The sequence below is a fragment of the Benincasa hispida genome, chromosome 11 (assembly GCF_027475165.1).
Source record: "Benincasa hispida cultivar pf3 chromosome 11, pf3_genome.v1.1, whole genome shotgun sequence".
Lineage (NCBI taxonomy): Eukaryota > Viridiplantae > Streptophyta > Magnoliopsida > Cucurbitales > Cucurbitaceae > Benincasa > Benincasa hispida.
Genome location: NC_143488.1, coordinates 82,327,209 through 82,343,384, shown reverse-complemented (window position 1 = coordinate 82,343,384; position 16,176 = coordinate 82,327,209). Strand labels below are relative to the sequence as shown.

At 36.9% G+C, this 16,176-nt stretch overlaps 1 protein-coding gene across 1 annotated transcript; it reads left to right on the top strand.

Annotated features, from left to right (window-relative positions):
- Positions 1-696: 696 nt before the first annotated feature.
- LOC120090319 (Peroxisomal membrane 22 kDa (Mpv17/PMP22) family protein) lies at positions 697-15,456 on the top strand. Its single transcript, XM_039047895.2, has 8 exons — positions 697-1,289; positions 11,674-11,761; positions 12,891-12,985; positions 13,344-13,416; positions 13,503-13,595; positions 13,718-13,804; positions 14,770-14,850; positions 14,941-15,456. Exons 1-7 carry the CDS (start codon positions 907-909, stop codon positions 14,848-14,850), a joined length of 900 nt encoding a protein of 299 aa, XP_038903823.1. The 5' UTR covers positions 697-906; the 3' UTR covers positions 14,941-15,456.
- The last annotated feature ends 720 nt before the right edge of the window (positions 15,457-16,176 follow it).

Here is a 16,176-nt window from a genome sequence, read left to right as displayed (position 1 = left end):
TATATATATATATATATAAATGTTTATCAATGTCTGTAAAAAGTTGACCCATTTTTCAATATTTGAAAACAATTCTTCAAAATTTTGCTAATTTTTTTAAAATAGATTTGATAAACTTAATAATTAAGAACTGAAAAATTAAGAAATAAGACCAACTAAACTAAAGCTTAATTTTCAAATGTAGAAAAAATATTAAAAAATATTACAAGTTTAGTCTTTAAATTTTGAAGTTTTTATTGATTTGGTCTATGCATTTTCGAATGTGTCTAATAAATTTATAAACTTTTAAGTCAAATAGGTCAATAAATTTTTAATTTTATATTTAATAAATCCTCAACAAATTCAAAAAAATTAAAAAGTAATAGTTGTATTAGATATAAATTTAAATTTATATCTTATGAAAACTTAGCTTTTAAATTTTGTGTATAGTTAATTATCTATATATCAAAATTAAGAAACTAAATGGATGATTTAACCAAAATTATTGTCAAACTTATTTTCTAAATATGTTCCTTTTTTTCGTAACTTTTAAATCTCAATTTTTGAGAGATCTTTTTTAATATAAAAAATATTTAAAAATATTTATACCTTAGAAAATTCTAAAAAGATAGAATACTCTTTAAATTTTTTTTTTTAGATTTTTCAATTTATAAGAATTTCTTAAATTATAAAAAATATATATAATTTCGGAAATTTGAAAAGAAGGGAAACGAACAAAAAGCAGATGGACAATGGACAGTCTTACTAGTCATCAGTTGCACTGGCCTCTGCGAAAAATTCTGCCCGATTCTCGCCGAAATAAGCAATCACCATTTCCCCCTGTTGAATAATTCTGCTTCGCAATCTCAAACAGTCTCAAAACTCCCCCTGCTTCACTTTCTATAGATTTCTTTCTCATCGTCCCCAATGGCGATGGTTCCCTGTGGCCTAACTCTTTCTCTGAAACCTCCTACCCTTTGTACTCGTTTCAGATTTAATGGCGGACCCATCTCAGGTTTCGGCCTCCAAGCTCCAATTCTTGGAACCCCAGTTCAAATGAAGGGGACTTGTGTTTGTTCTTTCCGCCATAACCATCGGTTGGAGTTTAACGATGTGGGTCGGCGTCAAATGCAACGTGGGTCGCTGAGATTTACGAATTTCCGGATTTCAGCATCCTCTGGCGATGGCTCTGGCGATGGGTTTGGCTCTGGAGGGGGCGATGGTGGATATGGAGGTTATGGTCATGAAAATTCTGGAGGCGGTGAAGGGGATAGTGACAAAGGCGGGGATAACTGGTCCTTATTGTCTTGGTAATTCATCTCAGTATATTCTCTCTCTCTTTCGTTTGTTAGTCTGGACATTCTCATTTTCGCATGCAGTTAAGCCTTTAAATTAGTTAGCAAAGGAGGCTTCTAACACTTGGTCAGCTGATGTTTTGGATTGGTGCTTGTAATTCACGTATGCTCCCTTCTTGTTTTTCATACGGCATACCATCTTGAGACGGACAAAGTCGAGAGTGATTTGAGCTCCATATTTTCTGATACTAGTTGCCTCGTGTTTGTCCCTAGTGTCTCAATGTCCGGATTAATTATGGCAACTTCTTGCTACAACTCTCAGGCAAGCGATTCATTGAGGAACCGCGTGCGCCAAACACCAATCCATTAAGATCCTAAGAATGTTGCATATTCCATTTTTCTTTCACTGATTCCACAGCCCAAAAGTTCTTGAGTGGACCTTTGAGAAGTCTACTGGAGGAAGGATAACCCAACTTAACAAATGCTTCTTTGATTGGTCATTGACTAGAATCCCCTATTCAAACTAGTGTTATAATTGGACAAATCCCAAAGGAAGCATGATGTTCTGTTAATCACCAAACTCATAAAAAGTGCAAAGGTAAAGATTTGTGGAAAGGATCTGTTGACCGAGAATTAGACGAGCGAACTGCCCTTGTGATAGAGCTCAAATATTGAAAGATATACGAATTACAAGATAAATCAAGTGTTTGAAGTATTTGGACCCTCCCAATCTTGAGAATACTCTCAAGCCCTAATTCATACCACAAAATATTGCTTACCCTCCTCCTTCCTTAGTCATTGTATTTGTAACCAAACTTCCTAACAAACTCCTTAACTAATTGCTAATATGTACGTAATACTCTAATTATTTCCCAATAGCACTCCTATCACCTTGCTTCCTTGTTGAATCAATTTACTCCCAGTCAGGTTGATGATGTCATGTGCTTTGGGAGTGAGGAGACCCCCTCTCACCTTTTGCTCCATTGTGAGCTTGTGGATAAGGTTTGGAGGCGCTTTGGTATGTTTTTGGTTTGCAACGGTGTAAACCAAAGAGTGCAGAACGTTGGATGTTTGAGACTCTTGCTGGGTGGTGCTTCTCAAAAACAAAACCAGATTTCTTTGGAAGAACTTTGTTAGAGCTATGTTTTGGCTTTTGTTGAAGGAAAGAAACCGTGGAGTTGTTTTCAGATGTATTTTCCCCCTTTTCTTCTTTTTCTGACTTATTACAGCTTGCGGCCTTTAATTGCTTATAATAGTTTTTCTTTTGGTAATCCTTCTTCTGTCTGCTGGATGCCTTATCCCAATAAGGAAACATTTCCTTGATAAAAGGCTAAGAGGTCATGGGTTCAATTCATAGTGGCCACACTGTCGTAGGATTTAATATCCTACGAGTTTCCTTGACATCCAAATATTGTAGAGTCGGGTAGGTTGTCTCGTGAGATTAATCGAGTTGCACGTAAGCTAGTCCAGACACTCACAGATATATATATATATATATATATATATATATTAAAAAAAAAAGATGAATGGAATGAAGTTTCTTTGTTTCTCATTAAAAATAAAATAAGAAGACGATGCTCTGGTAGTCATACACAATTGTTGTTTCTAAAGATCGGATACCTACTTGTGAGGGGTTCCTTTTGGTTCTTTTGGATGGAAAGAAGAAATAGAATTTTCAGTAGTGAAGTCAATTTGGAGCTTACCAGGTGTTTAAGATGATATTTTGAACAGGAGATGTACTCAGGATGGGTATAATAAAGCACTGGTTAAGTAATGTTATATTGGTAATTGAATAAAATTCTTTTCACCTTGGTTATGCTCAAAGAATATGTTTTGTTGATTTTCTAGGGTGGCTATTAAGGAAAGTAGTTTCCTACAGGAAAAATAGTAAGGTTAGATCTATAGATGGTTTATTGGATCCAGTGTTTTGGGTAGGGCTCTTTTGGTGTAAATGTTATGCTCCTTGCTGATACCATAGTCTTTCTTATCTTTATTCCAATTGGAAGAGGTTTCTCTAACTTCCTTAGCTTGGAGTATGGCTTTCCCCTCTATTTTGTGGTTTCTTATTTTCTATAAAATAATAATAAAGAAAAGGAATTAACATCTACTTTATCTAATTCTAACTATAGACTTGATGGGGTCTTAACCCAATCCCTTCAAGACAAAATTGAGATTTTTATTTTTTAAAGGAAACATAATCTTTCATTAAAAATATGAAAAGAGATTAATGCTCAAAAGTACATTATCCTTCAAGAGAATATAGAAACTGAGAAAAAAAAAAAAATACAAATGAGATACAAAAAGGAGAAAACATCAAAATGCAACACACTTAAAACCTAACAAACCAACTCTGGAAAGGAAGCCACAGCTAGAGAACACAAAAATTTTAAAGCTATTTAGCCAATAGAGGACCAATGAGCAAACAAGGTAAAAAGTCCAATAAGACCAAAAGTACGAGGGTCAAACCACAAAGCAAACCAACTTAAAATCTGTTGCTTCCAAGCTTGCAACTGCTAGGAAAAAAATGCAGCTTCTTAAGGGCAAAACAGTGAGGCTTAGTCGCATAGACACAAGAATTCCACAATAATAGTTCAATTTCTAGACTAAACCACCAAGCTAAGCTTTAATTGAAGGACAACGAGAAATTCAGTTATGCCATGCTCGATAATTTATCCCTCTTCTAATCAAGTACATGTGGATTGATGACATAGCATATGGTTGGATGGTTAGAAGCCCTTGCTTTTGTGCAAAAATACTACTGGAGGTGTGAAACAGAAAAAAAAAAAAAGAAAAGAAAAGAAAGAAAAGGAAAACACGAGCAGGAATCAGATGGCTTGATATAAAAAAATATGTCTCTCTCTCCTCCCTCCCCTCCCTCCTCCCTCTCCCTCCCTGTCCCAACTCAGCCTCCCTCCCCCTCCTCTAACCACCCGCCGGTTTTCTCTATGGATCCTCACCTTAACCGCGTCCCTTTCCCTTCTGTTTCCCTCATCTCCTTCACTCTTAAGTGGTTTTCCTTCCCACGGCTCGCTGTGCTTTGTGTCTGTGTGATTTTTGGCCATGGAGATCAAAAGTTGTAGTATTCTAGATCACTTTTTCTGTATGTGGCAAGAGGGTTCCGGGTTCCTCGTGGAAGATTTGAAAAGAGGCCAGTCCATGTTCCTTTCTATGGCCTTAGCCTTTTGGCTCAAAGAAAGCTTTAGAAGACTATTGTTTGGTCCAACTTTTGAATTCTTTTTGCTAAAGGAAAGAGTAGATGAGAGTTTCATCCGTTTAGCCAAATTCCGAGCTAATGATATGTGGTTTGTAGAGTATGCAGTGTGGCCAGTCTCAGGGGGAAGAAAGAATATTCACGTTCCATATGGTGATGAGAAATCTGGTTGGCAAGAGTTCAAGGACATGATTGAAGCCAACATTCACATCTTCAAAGATCCATTTGTTCAACAAGTAAGTTTTTCCTCCCTTAAACTTCCTTCCGAGATTGTTCAGGTCAATAAGACTTAGTCAGAGCTCCTTTTAATGGATCATCAATAGAGAAGATATTCAGAAGTGGTGAAAGGAAGAAAAGAGCCCCCTCAGCCGATTTCAAAACCCTCAAAGTTTAACACAGTTGCACATCAGAAGTCCTCTGTTCAGAGATTAGTAAAACAGAGTAAGAGCTCTTTTTAGATTCAAAAGGATCATGAAGTTCTCAAAGAACATTTTAGTAGCTTATGGCTCATCTCAAGGCTCCTGGTTTATAATGATTGGAAGGAAATTTCAAAAGTGTTGAGTGAGGCCTTCAATTCCAGTGTTACTTAAATCCCCTGTTTGCAGATAAAGCTTTAATTAAAGTCAATAATGGTGATTTGAATGCTCCGATTTCAAACCCGGGCAAATGGCAAATGGTTGGTTCGTTTCATTTGTTGTTCGAAAAATGGAATCCGATAAGGAATGGAAGAACCTCAGTAATGAAAGGTTTCGGAGGCTGGTTATCAATCAAGAACCTTCCACTGGATTATTGGGGAAGAAATACGTTTGAAGCCATAGGTGCTTATTTTGGGGGTTTGGAATCAATTGCTTCAGAAACTCTCAACCTAACAAATTGTTTAGAAGCCAAAATTCAAGTTAGAAGAAACCTTTGTGGGTTCATGCCGGCTACAATTGAAATTAAGGATGAAAATCGTGGTAATTTTTATTTAAATTTTGGTGATATTGAATGTTTAGAAGCTCCATCCAAGTCTGTGGGGAATTTATTCTTTAAGGATTTTTCTAATCCAATTGACCTTGTTCGGTTGAATCAAGTTATTAAAGATGAAGGAGTCAATTTCAATTTAGATATTTCGAATTGGACCTTCCTTGTCTCCTCTCAATCCAAGCCTAATTTCTCAAGAAACCTAAATCCAATCTCAAAAAAGAGTTCCCTGAAAAGAGCTGCAAGTTTTGTGGAGGAAGATGAAAAGCCACATTCTCCTCATTCTCCCGGAAGATCTATGGGAACTCCAACCACCCCTTCCTCCATTTTAGCCAAAGAAGTTGAACAGTCTCTTGCAAGTAAAGGGTCTCTTGTGAAAGAAGTCGAAAAGTCACAGTCCTTTAATGACAAAGTTGAAAAGGCGCCTCGAATATTTAAGAAGAGAGAGAAGGGGGAAGATGATTGTGTAGTCGGCTTTTTGCCTTTTGAAGTTGAACAACCGCTTACTCAAGAAGGTGATAAGTCCTTGGGACTTTGTGACGCGGAAGTACCTATGTCGAAATTTAATTTGCGGTAGGTAGCTTTGCTTTCCCCAATCACCAAAGAAGTCCATTCTTCATCCAAGTCCGTTACACTTCTCCTCTACTCTAACCCGATCAAGCCTCCTTCCCCTGTTTCCACAAAAAATCTGGCTCCCCTGCCACTGCCGGTTCCTGAGTTCTCCTTAAAAAATTCAATCTCCTCCTCCGCGCAACATCTCCCTCCCTGCTGTAAATCAGTGCCAAGGCCTAGCAAATCAGGGGCTAAACGACAACACAAAGCAAAGCATCCCCCTGCCTCTTTAAATCCTTCTCAAAGCATTTCATCGGAAGAAATCTTGTGAAGGATTCAATCAAGAAATCAAGTCTTAAAGCCAAATCAGTGGCTGTTCAAAACCCGGATTTATTAGAAGCTCATTGCACTTCAATTCAAGGTCAGCCTCAAAGTTTCAGGTCAGCCCCCCCTCCTCCTCTCCCTCCTCTTTTTGAACACTCTGTTTTTTTTCTACCTAATTCAGAGTATACTTTTCTGAGAGGGTCTCCAAGCTCCACCTCGGGTGATTTTTCAAAAGATAAAGGGGATGTCTTCATTAATTCTCCCTTCAGTGTGAGTAGTGAAGAAGTGGACTGGTGTAAATCTGAAGGATTTTCAGAGGAGACCAGAAAAGAAGCCCCAATTGTACCTGATTTAAATCCCCTGTTTCAGACAGAGGAGGACAACTCTTCAGAAGCTATTTTTGTCGGCTCCATCTCTACAGCCATTTTGTGTGACCTTCCAGCTCATCTAAAGTCTATAGTCACGGATTGTCGTCTCATTCTGGATTAATGGTTGGTTGCTGAGGCTGCAACCAAATTTTTGGCCTTGAATCATGAAAATCGTGACTTGGAATACTGGAGGCCTAAAAGATGTTAATAAAAGGTTAACTCTCAAGCGTTTTCTAAAGAACATAATCCAGCAGTAGTTCTAATTCAAGAATCAAAGAAAGATAGCTTTGAAATGAGCTTCATCAAAACCCTTTGGAGTTCCAAAGAAATAGGATGGGAATTTGTGGAATCATATGGAAATTCAGGTGGATTACTGACATTATGGGATAAGAGTTTGATCTCTGTGGTTGAAACTTTGAAAGGAGGGTATTCGTTATCAGTAAAATGCATCACTGCTTGTAATAAGACTTGCTGGATCACTAATGTCTATGGACCAAATGATTACAAAGAAAGAAAATTCGTTTGGCTAGAACTTCTATCTCTTTCATATTATTGTGTAGAAGCTTGGTGTATCGGGGGAGACTTCAATATTACAAGATGAACGCATGAAAGATTTTCTATGGGCAGAAGTACTAAAGGAATGAGGAAATTTAACAACTTCATAGACCAAGCCAATCTTTTGGAGGTCTGGTTGGGAAATGGCAGTTTTACTTGGTCTAGGGAAGGTGTTTCAGCTTCAAGATCTCTATTAGATCGCTTTTTCATCTCTAAAACTTAGGATGAGCTGTTTGAAAATTCTAGAGCTAATAGGCAAGTCAGATCCTTCTCAGATCACTTTCCAATTTTGCTAGAAGCAGGGTCTTTCAGCTGGGGTCCTTCTCCTTTTAGATTTTGTAACAGCTGGTTGCTCAATAAGGAGTGTGTCAAACTTATTGAAACAGTTTGGTCAAGCAGTAATGTTCAAGGTTGGGCTGGTTTTGCCCTTAATCAGAAGCTGAAAAAGGTAAAGACAGCAGTAAAGGAGTGACATTCGAAATTCCAAGAAGATCAAAGAAGGAAAGAAGAGGGGCTGTTAAAAGAAATTGAAAAATGAGATGCTCTTGCCGATTGCTCTACCCTTTCTAGTAGTGAATTGACACTTAGATCCACTTTGAAGTCAGATTTAATGTCTCTTTATAGACTGGAGGAAGTAAATCTAATTCAGAAAAGTAAGTTGAATTGGCTCAAGCTAGGAGATGAAAACACAAGTTTTTTTCATAAATACTTAGTTGCAAAGAAGAGAGGAAACTTTATATTTGAACTAATAGATGATCAAGGGGTGCCAACGACTTCTTTTAGAGAGGTTGAACGCTTAATCCTGAATTTTTACAGCAACATCTTCCTTAAATCCCCGGGTTTAAGGCATATTCCTTTGAACCTAGATTGGCCATGCATCAACTCAAATCAGAATTCAAGCCTACAAGCCAAGTTCTCACCCGAAGAAATTAAGGAAGCTGTAAGGAAACTTGGAAAATGCAAAGCACTTGGACCTGATGGATTCACTGTGGAGTTTCTGTTGAAATTTTGGAACTTGATCAAGGACAGTCTGCAATCCACCTTTGAAGATTTCTCTAAGAATGGTAAGCTTAATGCGTGTATAAAAGAAAACTTCATCTGTCTTATTCAAAAGAAGAAAATAGCAGTCAAGGTTAGTGATTTCAGGCCAATTAGTTTAACTACTGTATTATATAAGGTCGTTGCAAAGTTGTTGGCTGAAAGAATAAAATTGGTTATGCCTAGCATTATAGCTTCTTCCTAAAGTGCCTTTATTGAAGGAAGGCAAATATTAAACCCCATTCTTATTGCTAACGAAGTTGTGGAGAAATATAGAGTGAAAAAGAAGAAGGGGTGGATTCTCAAGCTTGACTTGGAAAAGGCCTTCGACCGTATTGATTGGGAATTTCTAGAAAAGGTGTAGAGAAGCAAAAACTTTGGTTAGAAATGGATAGATTGGATTATGGGCTGCGTTAAAAATCCAATGTTTTCAGTCTTCATCAATGGTAAACCCCAAGGGGAAGGGTGGCTGCCACAAGAGGTATTAGGCAAGGTGATCCCCTCTCACCTTTCCTTTTCCTTCTTGTAAGTAAAGTTTTAAGTGCTTTGGTGAACAAGATTAGTCAAGCCGGTCTTTATGAAGGTTTTGTGGTTGGCAAAGATAAAATTCAAATTTCCATCCTCCAATTTGCGGATGATACTCTATTATTTTGTAAATATGACAGCAACATGCTTGCAAAACTAAAGCAAACGGTGGAGTTTTTCGAATGGTGTTCAGGGCAGAAATTAAATTGGGATAAATCAGCCCTTTATGGTATAAATGTGGACGAAAATGAGTTGATTTCCACTGCTGCTTCATTAAATTGTAAGGTTGATCACCTTCCAATCCTATACCTTGGGCTGCCTTTAGGTTGGTATCCAAAAAATCTGTCTTTTTGGCAATCAGTTTTGGACAATTTTCAAGCTAAATTGGACAAATGGAAACGTTTCAACCTATCAAGAGGAGGTAGAGTCACATTATGCAAGCCAGTATTGTCTAACCTCCCAATGCATTTTATGTCCATATTCATATTGCCGGATGGAGTTGCATCAAAATTGGAGAGGATTACAAGGAATTTCTTTTGGGAAGGACACAATGGTAGCAAGTTAAATCACTTGGTGAAGTGGGCTTTGGTGCAAAAACCTTTGACAGATGGAGGCCTCAGCCTTGGTGGATTCAAAACTATGAATTCAGCACTCCTTGCTAAATGGGGCTGGAGATTTTTCAAAGAGGAAGGCTCTCTTTGGGGCCAAGTTATCAGAAGCATTCATGACTCCGATTCTTTTAATTGGCACACGGCAGGTAAAGGGGGCAGAAGTTTGAGAAGCCTATGGATCAGTATTTCGAAGTTTTGGCTAAAAGTTGAGTCGTTGGCCACTTTCAAACTTGGAAATGGCAGCAGAATTGCATTTTGGTTAGACCCTTGAGAAGGAGTGATCCCTTTCAGTACCTTATTTCCAAGTCTCTTCAGAATCTCCTTGTTTCCAAATGGTTCTGTTGCTGACCATTGGGACAGAAGATTGGCCGCTTGGTCAATTGCCTTTCGTTGTTTGCTTAAAGATGAGGAGATCATTTCTTTTCAAGAGCTGCTTGGGGTTCTTGCAACAAGGAAAATTTCAGAGGATGTTGATAAAAGGGAGTGGTCAATTTCAGCCTCGGGTCTCTTCACGGTCAATTCCCTTAAAATACACCTTTTCCCCTCCTCCCCATTGGACAAATCTCTTTACTCGACCCTGTGGAAGACTTGCAGCCCGCGAAAGATTAATATTTTAGTCTGGATAATGCTTTTTGGTCAGCTGAATGTAGCTTCAGTTTTGCAAAGAAAGTTAGCAACCAACTATATTTCTCCTTCAATATGCCCTTTGTGCCTACATTCGTTTGAAGACTCCCTCTACCTTTTCTTTGCGTGTTCCTATTCAGCTTGGTGTTGGGAGAAGTTGATGTCCTTCAACTTTTCATGGGTTATGAGCAATGATTTTAAGGGTAACTTGCTGCAGCTTTTAGTTAGTATAAATCTCCACAAATCCAGCCGTATATTGTGGATTAATGCGGTCAAGGCTCTTTTGGCAGACCTTTGGTTTGAAAGAAATCAAAGGGTGTTTCATGATAAGGCTCTTGGTTGCCAAGATCGCTTCGAATCAGCCCGTCGGCTTGCTTCTTCTTGGTGTATCCTCTCCAAACATTTTAATAGCTACAGTTTATCAGAATTCAATCTCAATTGGAGAGTGTTTGCCTCCCTTTCAAGTGATGGTTTTTAGCCTCTTCAGTAGTCAGCGGTTTTATTTGATTTTTCAGACTGTTTGTTTCTGTTTTTGCCCCTGTGTTTGTTCATTTTGGGGAGTGTAACACTTTGTACTATTCTTACATTTATAGCTAGTCTTAGTTTGTTTTTGGATGTGATGAGGGCGCTAAGGGGGTGTCAACCTAGTTGAGATGCCCGGGTGCGCTAGCTGATCCGTTTGGTATTCGGTTGTTGTTCCGCTCATTGTATAACCCTCTTGTACTTTGGGCTTTTGCTCGCTTTTCTCTTATATCAATGAATCGTTTCCTTTTAAAAAAAAAATCAGATGGCTTGATATAAAAGAGGAGGCTTCCTAGCTTAATTGGTTTATATTAATTGAAAAAAAAAGAAAATCTGAATTTGTGAGGATGAGACCGTGGATGAATTCAAGAAGAGATAGATGAAAAGTTGGATTGTGGATGAGTAAGGAAATGTTAAGGATATTACTATCTTGTTTGTAAGTTTATTTGAGTTTGGTTATAAATAGAATGAGGAAGAGAGATTAGCATTTGAAATTTCAGAGTGCGGGAATCTTGCCTTTCTTTTCTTAATATAAACCAACTCATCTAGTTCAAGTTGCTTCGGGGTGTTTTAGAAATTTTAGTGTCATGATTGAGGAGTTCCTCTTCCATCCGCCCCTTGGAGGGTTCTCTCTCTCTTAATGGAAGGTTGGGGCGTGTGCTTTGTTGTGGGGCATTTTGGTGGGAGAAATAGTAGGATTTTTCAACGGGTTGAGAAGGAACCTTTCAATATTTGGTCCCTGGCAAATTTTAATGTTTCTCTCTTGGCATCTATGACAAGTTCTCTTTTGTAATTATTCGTTTGATCATTGGTGCAATTAACGAAGGACAAAATGTATCCTGTTTGTTTACTTGTGATTTAATGTGTCAGTTGTCATTTTGAGTGTACTATTTGGTCCGTCAGTACTTGATTTTCAGCGGAATATGAGTTTGTGAGGTTATGGTACCTAGTAAGTTGGAAATTGATCCCAAATCTCTTTCAAATTTCCAACGTCTTTTTTTCCCCCTTATTATTATCATCATCATCATTATCTTTATTTTATAATTGTCAATCCTGTTGTTTCTTGTTTAAAGAGGGAAAAAAAACTTGATTCTGTATTATTCCAGGTATTTGACTCTTCTCGCAAAATACCCTGCTTTGGTGAAATCTGTAACATCTGGGATACTAAATGCTCTGGGAGATTTAATTTGCCAGGTTTTCCCTCCTAATATATTTTTTTATGAATCTGAACTTTATAAGTGATTTGCAATGTTGACTTTGTTGAAGATTTTGTTTCATCATTTTAGAAAGTGGTGATAGACTGATACTGAGTTTTTGAGACCCATAGAAGCTTGATAATGATGTGTAGTGAATTTCACAGAAAATTAACAATGAGTGCAATTTGATAAAGTTGTTCATAATGATTAGCAATACGAGATACTGTTATTATGTTTAAAATTTGGATGTGGGAATATCAGTTACTATACTAAGATTTTTTTTGTGAACCCACATTACACTATGTTGGCTGTAGGATGCTAAAATGATTGTGTTAGGATACCACCTAATAAGGATATTCAAGAACACAAAGAACACTAAAAGATAGATTTATATTGTAATATCAATGAAGAAACTACAATCTACCATAGGCTTTCGAGAGGATTACTCTCTCTCAATATTTCATGCGGGAAATCATTACAAAATTCTTCACACGTTGCTCTCAGCCCACTTCCTCTATTTATAACTAAAATCCCTGACAAACTTACTATCTAATAATTAATATACCCCTTCTATTAACCATACTAATATTCTACTAATAATCCTATTAAGTCTTACAGATTACGATTATATTAATGGTAGGTTAAATTACAAGTTTAGTTCTTGAACTTCTAGGTTTGTGTCTAATAGGTCTCTAGATCTTTAAAAGGTGTCTAATAGGTCCTTAAACTTCCAAATTTCTGTCCAATAGCCCCCTTTACTTTTCTAATAAATTTCTAAATTTTCATTTTTGTGTCTAATATTGAAAAGTTAGGTCCTATAGGTACAATGAAAATTCAGGAACTTATTAGAAACTTTTAAAGTTCAAGGACCTAATTGACAAAAATGTAGTTTAACCTAAATTGTATTTTCAGGAAGAAAAGAAGCATGTTGAAGGATCATCTTGGAGATAAATGATTTGCTATGGATATTTATTTTTATCTTTGATCTCACTGGTTATCTGTTGACTTTCTCCAATAAAAAAAAGTTTTTCTATATTTTCAGATGTTTCGTCCATGTGCGCCAGCTGTTTAATAATCTGTTTCTATTGTAAGAACTATTGAACTAAATGTTTAACATCTTCGCATAGCTTGTTTTTGAAGAAGCACCGTCAGCAGATCTGAGAAGAACGTTCAGATTTTCCCTTTTGGGACTTGCATTAGTTGGTCCTGCATTGCATTTCTGGTATTCCTTAAAATCCTTCTTCCATCTCTTACAAGTTCAGAGCTATTTGATACGTGATTGTGAATGAAGACCCAATTGAAGTTACCTGTTAAAATCCCAAGCATGTTAATATCTTTTAAAAAAGTCAAGTTGTTGGTTCAACGGACCTTAAAGGTTAAAACCCATGATTATATAGGCCATTAACTCATCCATTCATGTAAATGTGAAATAAACCAATGTCTTGTTGCTTTCAATGGATAATTCTCATAGACAAGCCATACATTGATCTGAAACTCAAGATGAATTGAAGTCCTTTTTCATATCATTTTCATTTCCTTGAATGCTTTTGGATACGTGTTTAATGTATGTATACATGTAGGTACTTATATCTTAGTCAATTGGTGACCTTGCCAGGGGCTTCAGGTGCATTCTTGCGTCTTCTTCTCGATCAGGTAATTCATATTTATTAGCTATTAGATATTCTTAACAAGTAATTTAACCTGAAGTACTTATCTAAATGTAATGTTAACAATTGCAGTTCATTTTTACTCCGGTATTCCTTGGAGTCTTTCTAGCCGGATTAGTAACGCTAGAAGGGCGGCCATCGCATATTATTCCTAAGCTTCAACAGGTGTCATTCAAACATCTTCAGCCTCAACAAGAGAAACAACCTTTTATTTAATAGCCTTTTCAGCCTTATACTTCATAGTTCCCTTCTCTAATTTATTTTTTCGCAACTTCTTTGCTTCGTAGGAGTGGTTTTCTTCTGTTGTGGCTAACTGGAAACTCTGGATACCTTTCCAGTTTCTCAACTTCAGATTTGTTCCGCAGCAATTCCAGGTATATGCCTTATTTCATTTGTCCAGTTTTTATCTACCATTTGATTTAAGCTAATATTTCATGTAGCATTCTCTGTTCTCGTGGATTAAAATCCCTGAATAAATCCAACCATGCTGTTGTCTCTAACTTAATCAGAATATTTACCTTGTTAATTTAATCGTCGCGAGCCATACTTTAGTCAAAGTAGTAAAGTGTAAACGGAAATGTCATCAAGGTCATAGATTCAAATTATGGTGGTCTCTTCCTGCTCCTTTTCAGGATAAGGGCCAATTTCTTTGGCATGCTATTTGTGCAATTTTTATGGGATATCTTTAGTTTGAGAGAAACAATAGAATGTAGGGGAACGAGATTTCAGGAGGAGGCTGTTCAGTTTTTTGCCAGATTTCATGTTGCCCTTTGAGCTTCCTTGCATAAGGATTTTTATAATTATCCTCTCTCTCTCTTTCTCTTGGTCGATGTCGATGTCAATATTAGGGTAGGTGATAGACTCGTGGCCCCGTGGGATTAGTGGAAGGATGCGAATCTAATACACTACCGTTGTTCAATGGATTTATCTTTAGAGTGGATTTGGCCATGCTCGTCATCACCATGACCTCCTGCCTCCCATACAACTGTCTTCTTATTGTCATTCAGTGTTTTAGTGTTTAAACAGTGTTAAAATCTTAGTAAAACGATAAAGGAAAAGATGTATTAGAGTGATCAACTTTACCGTTTTACAATCTTTGGCTGGAATAATAGATATACAGTAAAACTGGATTTCCCAAGATTGCACAAATGATTGCAACGTTAAAAAATGGGAAACCCTAATGAGAACTATTGTTAAATTTTATGTTAACGTACATCAGTCTCCGTAGACATCCTGAAAATTAAAAGAAAAATAGCATAACTGTTGCATACAAATTTGGTATGACGTAGTGTCGAATTATACGGTTTCTAAAACTTCGTATATGCAAAATGAATTTCAGGTCCTTGCAGCTAATGTCCTTGCCTTGGCATGGAATGTCATCCTCTCCTTTAAAGCTCACAAAGAGATCATTACACGATAGGTAAAATCTTCATGGTTGGATATCTGACTTTGTATTACGTTCAATAAGCATTTTGGTCAATCTTCACTAATAATTGCTCATTTCTTGCAGATTATGTTATCAGAGATAGTTCAAATAACAATTTTGATGAATTATTAGTTCTTAGCTCTGACTCTTGGAAAATGTTATTTGTTTCCGGAACAAAAAATGCGATATAGGCGTGCAAGATCAAGGTCGAAAGTTAATTGTTTTGATTATTGTTGCAAAATCTCTCGTATCCAGCACTGTTTTAAGAGCCCCAATAAAAATATGGTGCCTTGTCTTGAAGCACGACGTTTTTCAAACAAACGAGGGTGAAATCGAACAGAAAGTTACCGATTCGTCTTCTTTGTTTAACCTTCTCACTTGAAGCTCTTCCTCTCTTCAACAAATATGGAAGAGCCTTTGTGATGTGAGACTAAAGGGGAAGATGTGGAAAGGTTACAGACCTAATGAGGGAGAGAAGAAGATATGGATTTTATTCTTATTTCTAAGTACTTCCAAGTGATTTTATACTTTATTTTTTTATTTTGTGGATTCTTTGTTGGGAAGTTGGCCTTTAATGTCAATCTATTTCATCTTAACTCATCCTTCATTCTTTTATTTTTATTTTTATTATTATTATTTTTTAGTACAACTGAGGATGGGAGATCGAGCCTCCAATCTCAAAAGTGGAAGGAGATGTCAATTACCGTTGAGTTAAGTGCACTTTGACCTTGTTTCTAATGTTACGTGTATGTGTGTGTTCATGTATATTATTCGTAGTATATGAATAAGTTTCATCTCATTGTAGTTTTATTTCTTTTTGTTGTGCACTTGAGGTCATGAATGTGACTTGTGAGAATTCATCTCTTCAAACTAAAGTTCGAAGAAGAGAAAGAGATGCCAAAGGCCCAAAGGCCCACAACCATTGTCTGGCCCAATAACCATAGGAGTGTTTGTTGGCAACAAAGTTAAAGACTTCATTGCCATGGTTTAGTTTAGAGGTGAACACAAATACACCGAGAACCCGGTTCGACCGAACAATTTCAATTGGTTGGTGTCGGTTTATTTTTTAAAAAGGTAGGTTGGTTAGCCGATCCAAATAAAAGTAAAAAAACTGACCGATCGAATATATATATATATATATATTATTTTATTGGTTTTTTAAGTTTTATTATACATTATTATTTTTTTATAAACAAAATAAACCCCCAGCCCACCTCAAACCCATCCAACATTACTCCCGAAACCCTTACCATTAAAAAAAGAAAGAAAGAAAGAAAAGAACTCGTAGCCAACCGAACCGACCGTTTCTGATACTGTTAC

Coding starts and splice junctions, on each gene's coding strand:
- LOC120090319 (XM_039047895.2), top strand. CDS start 907: ATGGCGATGGTTCCCTGTGGCCTAACTCTTTCTCTGAAACCTCCTACC. Junction 12,986..13,343: donor GGTCCTGCATTGCATTTCTG/GTATTCCTTAAA, acceptor GTATACATGTAG/GTACTTATATCTTAGTCAAT. Junction 13,417..13,502: donor TGCGTCTTCTTCTCGATCAG/GTAATTCATATT, acceptor TAACAATTGCAG/TTCATTTTTACTCCGGTATT.